The 13,636-nt window shown below is 32.8% G+C and overlaps 1 protein-coding gene across 1 annotated transcript; it reads left to right on the top strand.

Annotated features, from left to right (window-relative positions):
* The first annotated feature begins 5,255 nt into the window (after positions 1–5,255).
* On the top strand, positions 5,256–6,856 carry LOC115955565 (transcription factor MYB62). The gene is made up of 3 exons (XM_031073773.1): positions 5,256–5,665; positions 5,781–5,910; positions 6,079–6,856. The coding sequence occupies exons 1-3, from the start codon at positions 5,518–5,520 to the stop codon at positions 6,701–6,703; spliced, it is 903 nt and encodes a 300-aa protein (XP_030929633.1). The 5' UTR covers positions 5,256–5,517; the 3' UTR covers positions 6,704–6,856.
* The last annotated feature ends 6,780 nt before the right edge of the window (positions 6,857–13,636 follow it).

Here is a 13,636-nt window from a genome sequence, read left to right as displayed (position 1 = left end):
GATGGTGTTGGAGAAACAAAAATCACATAGGGAAAAACACTGTTTTACTGTGGGTGGGGTTGGGGATGGCATCTTTAGTCTTCTAATCACACTGTTTACTATACAATTAAAATTAGCAACGTGCTTCAATGCCGTCCTCCAATCACACTGCTTTAACACATGCTATTATTCCACGTTTAGTTGTGTAGTTTTTCAAACAATATGTTTTGTCCAGTCAATCACGCTTCTTACTAATATCTAGAAGAAAAAAACAATTGAAGTAATCATTCCCCGTAAGAAACACTCAACTTTCATTTTCAAGACCCAGGTCTCATCTTTCTTCCTCTTCTTAAGGCTTTTCTCAGTTTTCTCCCTCATTCCCCAAATATATATACATACACGGTCAGTAAATGAATTATAGATAATTGATAAAAATGTTACCCACTATTTCATGGTAGACCCTTTTGTTGGGGAGCAACAAGTTCATTGTGGACCCATTTCAAAGACAATAAGATGAGTATGGCCTTGTGATTTGATCTATTGTTGATTGAAGATTAATGGCTTAGGTAGCCCTTCTATCTTACTTAGGGATGGCCATGGCCATAATCAACTTATCTGTGGGTACCCGACTTCAACAAAGATTCAATGATACATGTTTTACTTGGAGTAGTTTTAGAACCATAAATTATTTCATAATTTATTTGCCACAAGTTTGATGTGGTAGCCTGAGAGTAGATAACCATTACTTACACATGGACCTACAATCTTTTCTTCACTAATCACACTCTACTACGTTACAATTGTGAAAAATTTTGTGGTCCTAAACTTTTTTTCTTTTACTTTTAGTGCTGAGGGATTGGGGTAGATGTGGGTTTTTTCCCTCATAATTGAAATGGGACAGGTCAAGTGTGGGCATTAATCTCCAACCTGAACCCAACTGTTAGATTAGTGTTGGCAAATTCATGATAATGTAATGATTATTTATGTTATAATGTCAAAAACTCAAGTGTTAGTTAAGAAACAAAGAATTAGCTCAAGTCGTTGAACATTATGGAATCTCAACAGATCTTAATCGACTCTCAATCAATCGAGATATATTTTTCAATCGACTCTCGATTGAATCTCAATTGATCAAGAATCAGAGATCTTTATTATCTTAAAGGCCCATTAAGTCAACTACCAATTAGAAATTCAAGCCCTAGGTGGAAAGGTATATAAGGGCCAATTATAGCTGACTCAAATAGATGAGAGAAAGCTTGTGTCGTGTACCTAGAGTCCAAAAACTTAGTTCCCTTAGTATCACCATACACTGAAGATCACAAAGAATAAATGCAGATTGATGACCATTTGTTGAAGCCATAGAGCCACCACAGTTAGTTGCCGTGAAGAAATTTTTGAGGCAATTCTCGAGATCACAGAAAATTTGTGAAGAGAGATCCATATTAAAAGAGTCCAAGAGTGCTTGGAACTGTGGGTCATTGTTTTAAGTTCTAATGTAGATAGGAATTAGAAGTAGAGGTCTATTTCAATTGTACATTTCAATTCTAGTATTGGGTTTTTCTTTGGGGTTGGTGGTAACTGGTCATAAGTTGGCTAAATTGTGTTAAAAACAAACAACGGGTTCTAAAGATACTTCTCACCAATTTTTATATTAAGATTTTTTATAAAAGAAAATATATATGTTGAGAAAATTTAAAGAAAAATGTTGCTACTTTCACCAACCCCAAGACTAGGTGTGTGTTTGGCAAAAATTAAAAAACTATCTTATTTTACTATTGAGATTATTTTTACTATTATTTATGGATCCACTGCACTTTTTGGTACTATTCATGGGTCCCATTGTATTATTTCAGCTAACTTTTACTTTTATCTACAATACTTTCAACAAAAAGTTTTCAGTTTCAGCAAAATAAGTGGATCCCAAACAAATCCTAAGGCTCAGTTATTGTTGTTATTGTTGGTTTTGTTAACTTTGTTGATAGTGCTGGCTCCACTATATAAGTAATTGATACGATCGCTTAAGGCTCCAAGTAGGAAAAAAAAAAACCCAAATTTTAATTTAATTAAGCCCAAATATTAGCCAATAAATAAAACAATATTTTTTATTAAATGAAAAACAAGAGAGAGAGAGAGAGAGAGAAATGCTATGTTTATAATATTTTTCACAATACTTTTACAACAAATTCCAAGTAGAAGATTGTTACAAGCTATTATTAACGGCAAAAAAATAATTTTAGTAGTAGGTTCAAATTTGAACCAGTAATAATTTAACACCTAAGATTTATTGCGAAAAATATTGTGAATATAACACTTTTCCAAAAAAAATATACAAAAAATTCACAAAATTTTTCACAGAAGTTTAGTTGGCAAACTTTTATTAATTCTCACCTAGGTCCATTACTAACACCACTCTTTTACTTACCATTATCAATCTACTACATCAATAAGTGTGAAAAGTTTCGTCAAATTTTTTATGTCTATGGACTTTCTAAAAAAAATAAAATTCAACCTGGTTTATGTTAATTAGTAATAATTTTGCATCTAAAATAAGATAATAGAGTCTAAGTAATATTTTATTTTTTTTAAGTTATATTAAAATATATAAAAGGCCTCAATTTCAATTTTCACTTTAGGCCCCCTAAATGCATCAAATCACCCCTGTTTGCTGATCTTGCCCTCCTCCATGTCAATGCCTCCTAAGTCAAGGAGATTGCCGACTCCTTCATGATGTTCACAATATTTTTCACAACACTTTTAGAACAAATCCCAAGTAGAAGGTTGTTACAAGCTATTATTGATGGCAGAAACATAATTTCAGTCTTAGGTTCAAATTTGAACCAGTAACAACTTAACACCTAAGATTTGTTGTGAAAAATATCATGAATATAACACTTCTAAAAAAAATACACAAAAAAATCACAAAATTTTTCATAACAGTTAAGTTGGCAAACTTTTATTAATGGCAAAAAAAAAAAAAAAAAAAAATTCAGTGGTAGGTTCAAATTTGAACTAGTAATAACTTAACACTTAAGATTTGTTGTGAAAAATATTGTGAATATAACACTTCTCAAAAAAATATATACAAAAAAATTCGCAAAATTTTTCACAGTAGTTTAGTTGGCAAATTTTTATTAATTCTCACCTAGGTTCATTACTAACACCACTATTTTACTTACCATTATCAATCTACTACATCAACAAGTGTGAAAAGTTTTGTCAAATTTTTTGTGTCTATAGACTTTCTAAGAAAAACAAAAATTCAACGTGGTTTATGTTAATTAGTAATAATTTTGCATCTAAAATAAGATAATAGAGTCTAAGTAATATTTTATTTTATTTTAAGTTATATTAAAATATATAAAAGACCTCAATTTCAATTTTCGCCTTAGGCCCCTAAATGCATCAAGTCACCCCTGTCGGCCGATCTTGGCCTCCTCCACATCGATGCCTCCTAAGTCAAGGAGATTGCCGACTCCTTCATGACATTCACAATATTTTTCACAACACTTTTACAACAAATCCCAAGTAGAAGGTTGTTACAAGCTATTATTGATGGCAAAAACATAATTTCAATCTTAGGTTCAAATTTGAACCAGTAACAACTTAACACCTAAGATTTGTTGTAAAAAATATTGTAAATATAACACTTCTAAAAAAATATATATACAAAAAAATTCATAAATTTTTTCATAGTAGTTAAGTTGGCAAACTTTTATTAATTCTCAACTACGTCCATTACTATCACCACTCTTTTACTTACTATTATCAATCTACTACATCAACAGGTGTGAAAAATTTTGTCAAATTTTTTGTGTCTATAAACTTTCTAAAAAAAAAAAAAAAAATTCAACCTGGTATATGTTAATTAGTAATAATTTTGCATCTAAAATAAGATAATAGTGTCTAAGTAATATTTTATTTTTTTTAAGTTATATTAAAATATATAAAAGACCTCAATTTCAATTTTTGCCTTAGGCCCCTAAATGCATCAAGCCACCCCTGTCCGTAGATTTTGGCCTCCTCCACATCAATGCCTCCTAAGTCATGGAGATTGCTAACTCCTTCATGACATTCACAACATTTTTCACAACACTTTTAGAATAAATTCCAAGTAGAAGATTGTTACAAGCTATTATTGATGGCAAAAATAAATTTCAGTTGTAGGTTCAAATTTGAACCGGTAACAACTAAACACCTAAGATTTGTTGTAAAAAATATTATGAATATAACACTTCTCAAAAAAGAAATACACAAAAAAATTCACAAAATTTTTCATAGTAGTTAAGTTGGTAACTTTTATTAATTCTCGCCTAGATCCATTACTAACATCACTCTTTTACTTACTATTATCAATTTACCACATCAATAGGTGTGAAAAGATTTGTCAAATTTTTTGTGTCTATAGTCTTTCTTAAAAAAAAAAAACCCAAAATTCAACTTGACTTATGTTAATTAGTAATATATTTGCATCTAAAATAAGATAATAGAGTTTAAGTAATATTTAATTTTTTTAAAGTTACATTTAAATGTATAAAAAACCTCAATTTTAGTTTTCCCCTTAGGCCCCTAAATGCATCAAGCCGCCCCTATCTATTGATCTTGGCCTCCTCCACGTCAATGCCTCCTAAGTCAAGGAGATTGCCGACTCCCTCATGGCTTTCTTCCTCAGCTTATTGCATCCAACGCACTTGCTCTTGAGCCACACTCTCTTCGCTACTGGATGGTTTGGTTTTGTCCAAATAATTTGTGGTGTCAGTGGCATGATTTTGGGAATCATTGGTAGATCTGCCTTAGGTTGAGGCAAGTACTCATTAAAGAAACGGGTTGCAGTCAAGGGAAGAATCTTTTCCCCAAGCGGGTGTAGGTGGGCCTAAATTGCTATATATTACTGTTTGTGAAACTATGTATGGATCTACCACTGTTTACGAAATATTTAACAATCTATCACTTTTTTTAAACTCAATTATGTGGAAATCGAGTTTCAAAAAAGTGGTAAATTGCTATATATTTTGTAAACAGTGACAGATTGCAAATTATTTTCAAAAATAGTAGTATTTGACTATTTTAGCCATGTAGGTGAGATGAGGGCAAGTGACCCAACCCATACCCACCTCATAGCCATCCCTAGTCTCGCTTCATTCTTGATTATTTATGGCGCAAGAAATGGTATGGTGACTCTGGTCTCTATGTAAATATGCATGACCTAAGATTACTTAGGTAGGACCCATCATAGAGTCAGCCAACTCTAGCTTGGCCACCCGCGAGCTAATTAATAGAACCATAGTCCATTGCATAATGTATGACCAACCCATCTCAAAATGTTCCGTGAGGGCCTTTTCAGGGAAAGGCAAGAACATGTGGAGAAAGTGAGAAACTCTAATTGGGGATTACTTTTCTAAATTCCAAGGTGTAGACTTAAGCCTGTTGGATTCTATAATTCTATAAATCTGTGGCTTCTTGTACTTTCACTTTCACTGCTCAAGCCTAAACAAACAATAGAAACTTCGCACACAGAAACACTGACAAGGAGAAGCAGCTATGCCTAATGTTACAAAGAAGGTTTGCAATTCTAATGAAGATGCGGACCTCAGAAGAGGTCCATGGACTCTTGAAGAAGACAGTATGCTCATCCATTACATTGCTTGTCATGGAGAAGGTCGTTGGAACCTACTAGCTAAATGTGCAGGTAAAGAACCATTCCATAACACCCAAGATAGCTTCTTGTTTTCTTTGATTAAAATGATTCATCATTTTTTTTTTTTTTTTTTTTTTTTTTTTGGGTTCCTCTTCCACTTCTTCAGGACTGAAGAGAACTGGAAAAAGTTGTAGACTGAGATGGCTGAATTATTTAAAACCCGATATTAAGCGCGGGAATCTTACTCCACAGGAACAGCTATTGATCCTTGAACTCCATTCCAAGTGGGGTAACAGGTGAATTTCGGCTCTATCATAAGCCCAAGTTGTACTCAGGACTAAAATTATACTTTGCACTGAATAGAGTTTGGTTCATTTGTGCTTCTGTTTTTAGTTTACAGATTTTGCTAATTCATTAATTAACTTTAGCATTTTTCTCTATACTTGTTGATTTGAAAACTCTAGATGGTCAAAAATTGCACAACATCTACCAGGAAGGACAGATAACGAAATCAAGAATTATTGGAGAACAAGGGTGCAAAAACAGGCTCGCCAGCTTAATATCGAGTCTAATAGCAGGACGTTTCTTGAAGCAGTTAGGTGTTTCTGGATGCCAAGACTGCTTCAGAAGATGGAGCAAACTTCTTCCCTTATTTCTACCTCTAATTGTTCGTTGACAACCATGAATGCCCAGGGTTCTTCAGCTCCTCTATCACCCAATCCAATAGCCTCTTCCCTTTCGCCCTCATCTATTCCACCAAGAAATCTGTTACACTTTGAAAGTTATCCCACTGAAAATTCAAGTTCTATCACAAGCCCAAGTATTCATTCCTCAGATTCCTTAAAAATCTCTGAACTGCCACAAGTTCCTGAACACCCAGCTGGTCCTTTCCATGCTTTCGGCAATACAGTCTACAATACTGATTGTCACTTAGTGGATAGCAGTATCTATAACATGGAGGCTCTCAACCTGGACCCTATCTCAGCAATGGGCGCCTATGAGAACTCTATGTTGGATTGCCATATGGCTGATGGTGATTGGCTTTCTGACAACATGGCAGAATCTTTATGGAACATGAATGAAATGTAAAAGTTTTAAGGAATTCAGATGAGAGGGGCATCTTGGGTGGTCTTGTTATTATGTGAAGGCTCTACCCATAGATTATCAAGATTTTAGTCGTGAAACTGATCCCGATAAGATTTGATACTTAGTGTAACTCAACTAAAATAATTTTAGTTTGAAGGTTGTGTTATGTAACATAAAATCTATAGCAAATTTGAAGTTAAACTGATGCATAGTTCATATGGTGAATTTTTCTGTAATGGGTATAGGAATATTGGAGTACTTGGACAAGACTAATACAGATGAAGCAAATGTATCTTTTTTTTTTTTTTTTGGTTGGGGGTTGTTATCGGTGCATTTTCAACAAAGTAAATGAAATTATTTGCAGCTTGACCCTATAATGCAAACCATAGGATATCGACTGTGTAGTCAACTCAAAGAAAGGATCAAGAGGAACTGACACCAAAAGGGAAGAAAAGTGGAGTCACATCTAGTTGTGGGGGCACACATTTAACATTTACATGTTTCATAGGCAAGGGCGATGAATGTGGTGAAAGTGCTATTAAATAGGAACTGGCCAAAAATGAGAACAATTTTTTTTTCCCTTGATATAACAAAATATTAGTAGATGATTACAACCATCATTTCTCCATCAAACTTGTCACCCTAAAAGAAGAGATCTCATGTGAGAAAGCACAAGATTCTACCAAGTGGTGCTTTTTATGCAAAGCAAATTAAAATATTCTCAAGATAAAAACAAATTAAATATTGACTTTTTATTTCATTTGGTTCAATTTTTTAAGAATTTTCTAATTAAAAAATAAATATTTCCTGTATCCTTTGGTTCAATGTTTCAAGATTTTTCATCCCTCACACATACCACAAACCTCTTTGTATTTTAATTCATCATTTTCAACTTTTGCACTTCTATCCCTTTATATATACTTACCTGTAACCCTTCATACCATCCCATGTCAAATAAAACCTATTGATTGAAAGAGTGAAGGGGTGAGCTACACAACTCAGTAAGGGTAATTTACACGAGAATTTAAAAAGAATGCATGTACATCAAATCATTTCATTTTATAAATATTCAGATAGGAAAAAATATTTCATGCATAGTATTTTATACTATTCATAATAATAAATTATACACTTTTCATAGGAAAATAATTGTTCTCTTTTTACCTATCAGAATAATATTACAAAACCTTTCAGACTAAATTTCTTTCATTTCTTACAAAGTCTCCAAACTTAATATTAACTGTTTAAAATCATATATTTATTTTTATTATAAAATAATCATTTCCTTCATAGCCTTAAAACTTGATAATTTCATGATTTACTGAAATCAAATAATTTGTAGCTTTTACTTAAATCAAAACATCATCTTTATAGAATAGCAAAGCTTTTCTTCATAAACTTCTTCTCTTAAATTATTATAACTTTCATATACAAAACTTAACATTTCATAATGAATAGATATCTGATAACTTTTAACATGAGCTTTCATCAGAAACTTTATCTTTAAAGAACAACAAAACTTCAAAAACTTTTATCTTTAAAGAACAACAGAACTTCATAAATTTTTATCTTTAAAGAACATCTTTTCTTTTCATCAAAAACTTCTTCTTTTCATGAGAGCTTTTAACTTTTCATAATGCATTTCAACAAAATCATTATCTCATGATTATAAAATAATATATATGTTCATAAATAGCATATTAATTAGTCCATATCTGATAAGTCTGTACAGATTTGGGAGGCTTCCAGCACACTATGCTAGAAATCCAGCATTCCCCACAATGCTAAGGATTCCCGAGATCATATCATAACATAAATCATTAACCATGGAGATCGGTTGGCATCCTCCACAAGTTGGTCGTTCCCAACAAGGGCGGGTACAGCAAAGTCCTCACCACTTTTAATGGCCAAATAGATGATATTTTCCATGGAAAGCCAGTAATTTAACCACTACTAGCCGAGTTTATATCACCAGAGGACATAACCTGAAAACATTTCATACTTATACATCATACTGAAATTCATAGTTTGCATAACATTTCATAATAATAGTATTTCCATTATTTTCTTTAAACATAATGTTCGTGGAATTAGTAATAGCCTCAATATGTTTAAATAATATATATATGGTTTTGAAAGCTTACAAACATATCTTTGTCTGAAACATGATTATATGTCATATCTCTAATAAAAAACCTTTTAATGTATAATACACTTTAAAAAAATATCATAACTTACCAAATGCTCATATAACTTATCCCTTACCTGAAAGTGGAGAAACCAAGAGCCTAGAGTCAAAGGAGCTCTAACTTGAGTGCTTACAACACCTAAACCAAATATCAAAACTTATTACTATCAATTCTAGCTTAAGCACTGACTTATAAATACATCTTAAAACCTAACTCTCAAAAATCAAGCAAACCCTAATCCCACCTCAAAGAAGTTCCCCAAATACAAGATACATATATCAAACAACATGATTCACATGACCAAGGAGAAATCATTATATTCACGATTATATTCCAATCATATAATGAAGAAAACACCTTCAATTCAAATGCAAGGGTTTAATAATTCATTAGGTTTTACAACTTGTCTACCAAATGCATTGTTCCGAAATGACATTTTCTAAATAAATTAATGGCAGAGTATTAACAAGTCATTCTTTGATTTTCTTACTGGCATTAACATTCTTAATTAACTTTAAGGGTTGGGCAGCCATAGGGCAGCATAGAACTCAATCATTGCAAATACAATTTCGTATAGTCATTTGGGGTTAAACTTTAAACTTAAGACAAAGACTTTAGCATCAACCAGCACATGCAAATTAATTCACTCTTCAAAACTAAATCTTGTAAGTTCCAGAACCATTATTATGACTACTTAGCTATGTACCTTCACAAATAAATTCTACTTTTTCTGATATCGTGCACATATAACATAAAAGCTATTGACTCCATTTATATTACTCTCTATAATTCTTTATTCTTTATTGTCAACCTCTTTATGTTCATTACTAAGACCTTTAGGTTCTGTTCCAAGCCTAGAAATAAGATGCATATCCAAAAGAGCATAGAAAGATCATCAATGTCACAATATGTCAATTAAATGTGAAATCAATGAAATGTGATTAAAAGATCAATTGATTGAATTGAAAATCATTGAAAGAGGTCTTGAAATAGCTATAAAACTCAAACAACATGGCTGGAAGACTACTTAACCATGTACCTTCACAAATAAATTCTACTTTTCTGATATCGTGCACATATAACATAAAAGCTATTGACTCCATTTATATTACTCTCTATAATTCTTTATTCTTTATTGTCAACCTCTTTATGTTCATTACTAAGACCTTTAGGTTCTGTTCCAAGCCTAGAAATAAGATGCATATCCAAAAGAGCATAGAAAGATCATCAATGTCACAATATGTCAATTAAATGTGAAATCAATGAAATGTGATTAAAAGATCAATTGATTGAATTGAAAATCATTGAAAGAGGTCTTGAAATAGCTATAAAACTCAAACAACATGGCTGGAAGACTACTTAACCATGTACCTTCACAAATAAATTCTACTTTTCCGATATCGTGTACATATAACATATAAGCTATTGACTCCATTTATATTACTCTCTATAATTCTTTATTCATTATTGTCAACCTCTTTATGTTCATTACTAAGACCTATAGGTTCAGTTCCAAGCCTAGAAATAAGATGCATATCCAAAAGAGCATAGAAAGATCATCAATGTCACAATATGTCAATTACATGTGAAATCAATGAAATGTGATTAAAAGATCAATTGATTGAATTGAAAATCATTGAAAGAGGTCTTGAAATAGCTATAAAACTCAAACAACATGGCTGGAAAGGATAGAATGTTAACATAAATCCCTAAGGATCAAATATGAACTATAATCCAATTCAAAATAGGTTTACGGTTTTGATGCATGAAATGTCCAATCTTACATTATGTCTTTAGCAATTGAAGTTGCAGTTACTTAAATCAAGGAATACTAATAAGGATATTCAAATATTGAATGAAATTGAATCGCGTTACAGGACAGCCAAGGCTAACAATTCCATGGAAGTATTGCTTACACAAAACTGATATTAGAATCGGTTTGGACTTGGATTGAATATCAAAGTGGCTCATTTTCTTTAGGCTTATCTCACAAGAGTTCCCTCTATCTCTCCCTCGACAAATTTTCTGATCGAAATGGGTAGCAAAGGAATCATTTTGGTAGCTGAAACAACATAATTGCACGACAAAGTAGATTGAAGCAAGCTAGGTAGAGGTGTCATGTAGTGGAAGCCTTTATGCCGGGGAAGTAGGAGGTGGTGTGAGGGAAGGCTTGTGGTGTTGTAATAGGAAGCAAGAGGTGTCAAGGGCTGGATACTTTAGACTTTATTTGCAAAGTGATCATCAAGTTTCTTCCTAATTGTACTAAGTCCATGCCTATTGAAATTTCATGCAACGACACTCATACTTACATTCCACATTATTTAATTAATTAAACTTCTTCTTTTATCTTAATATTCATTTACTTAAGATATTATATGATGATCATTAATGAGATAATGTAAGCATTCTTAATTGTGTGCGCACTGTACTCGATCAATGGGTTGGTGATATGGTTGAGCTCACAATTTACTTATTATGGTGGGTTTATAGATATCCTATAACAGGAAGTTCTTTAGGACGAGAGTTAAAGCTGGGAAGATCTTTGACTAAGCTAACCGAATAGTCTTGCTCTTAAGTCGATTTCCATTTTTTCCTTGTTCTTTGGTGTTTTTCTCCCTACTGTCTAACCCATTTCTCTCTTACCTTTCTCCTATTTATAGCCTCCCTTTAGTGGGCCAACAATGATTGCTTTTTTAGGGCCAAAATGGCCCATTAGCATTAATTTTTGAAATATTTAGCAACAAAGCACTGTTTCGGAAATAATTAGGCAAATACCACTTTTTCCGGTACTCGAGCATGGTGAGCTCGAGTACCATCTTTTCATTGGTCAAACATCTTCTCAAAAAAAAATGCCGCTATAGGGCCCAAAAACGTCACTATAGGGCTTAAAAAACGCCACTATAGGGCCCCTTGAACCTGTTATGGGGACTTATAAAAAAATTTTGCAGGAAAACGCCGCTATAGGGTCCAAAAACATCACTATAGGGCTTAAAAACGCCACTATAGGGCCCCTTGAACCTGTTATGGGACTTATAAAAAAATTTTGCAGGAAAACGCCGTTATAGGGCCCGAAAACGTCACTATAGGGCCCCTTAACCTGGTATGGGGGCTTAAAAACGCCGCTATAGGGCCCGAAAACGTCACTATAGGGCTTAAAAACGCCACTATAGGGCTCCTTGAATATGGGGCGATGGTGGATTAAAAAAACATGGTACTCGAACTCACCAAGCTCGAGTACCAGAAAAAGTGGTATTTCCCTAATTATTTCTGAAACAGTGCTCTGTTGCTAAATATTTCAAAAATTAATGCTAATGGGCCATTTTGGCCCTTTTTTAGCAATTCTTGTGCAGGTGGGGCCTATTTAGATTATTCCTAACAAAAGAGGACCCCACTTTGGAAATAGGAATTCTTACATTGGGACTCGTGTTAGACGCTGAATGTTGCTTGGCAACGATGTCCGCTAAGGCATTACCAATGTATCCCAAGATGCACCCGAGCAAGGGAGGCCCCGAGGCCTAAATAGGCCTTGGCTAAACCTACCGAGTATCAGGGGATGGGCCTGCTATGAAGTCATTATCCAACCTGTACCACTTGAGCTCAATGGTAATGGGCTGATGACCGCACATTAATCATTAGGGTTAGAGGTGTGGTATATTACATATTACTTCCGATGTTTTTTGGTTTGAGAACTCTCCTCTCCCTGCTATAGAGACTTGTATTTTGATTTGTCTCATTTACAGGTATAAATGGTAAATTGGTTCGGTTTCAAAAACAATAAAAATTAAAATAGAGCAAGAATTATATCTTCAAAGCTGCTATATTTGCTTCAGCGAGAGTCACTGTCCAGCAATCAAGTAGGATATTCCTTCAAATTCAACCAATAGGTTGCCTTTACTTTTTGTTCCATAGGCAGGACCAGCCCCAGGCCTAGGCCTAAGGCCCCACCCACCCAAAAAGAAATCCCTTAGGGAAATGGGCCACCCCACTTCTAATTATTAAATGCTCAAATATTTATAAAATTGAATATACTTTTGAAAGGTTGTGCATTTTTTTTATTAGTGATGTTAAAAATATTACAAATTTTACTATTAATTTATAAATTGTCATGTTAGTAATCACAAAAAAAAAAAAAAAGCAATTTAAACATTCATTAATTAGATTGATGAATTTTATCAATGAAAGTCAATTTCACATCATATTGAGAACATTTTATAGTGCTTTAAGCGCAATTTTCCTTTTCATTTCTATCAAGATTCTTAATGTATGAGGCCAATAGAACCCTAACCCAATCGAAATTCTAAAATATTTCAAAAAAAAAATGTTGTGAATGTGTTAAACTATTAATTATAGATTAATCTCCTCTAATAGTTTGAGACTTTAATTTTTGTAAATTGATATCTTACAAAACCACACACTAAATAATATCTATCTCTGTCTCTTAAAAACAAGATATAAAATCAAAAATTAGATTCTAACTTTACTTAACTATGTATCCTTGTATATCCAAAATAAAATATTTTTTTAATTGTAATATATTTTTATTTCACTTTATTAATATTTATGGTTCAACTATGATATTCAATTCTCTATATGAAATTAGCATTATTTTAGTTGATATTATTTATCAAATCATGTATTTAATATATCAAATTAACTTAGATTTTTTTTGAGAAAGTTTCAACCTATAGCGCCCGCTTCTAATAATTGCTATTTATCATCAGACCAAAACATCAATCAATTTTTGATG

This window comes from Quercus lobata, chromosome 1 (genome assembly GCF_001633185.2).
Source record: "Quercus lobata isolate SW786 chromosome 1, ValleyOak3.0 Primary Assembly, whole genome shotgun sequence".
In the NCBI taxonomy this organism is placed as follows: Eukaryota; Viridiplantae; Streptophyta; class Magnoliopsida; order Fagales; family Fagaceae; genus Quercus; species Quercus lobata.
Note: the sequence above shows the minus strand (reverse complement) of the source record. Positions and strands in the feature narration are given on the sequence as shown.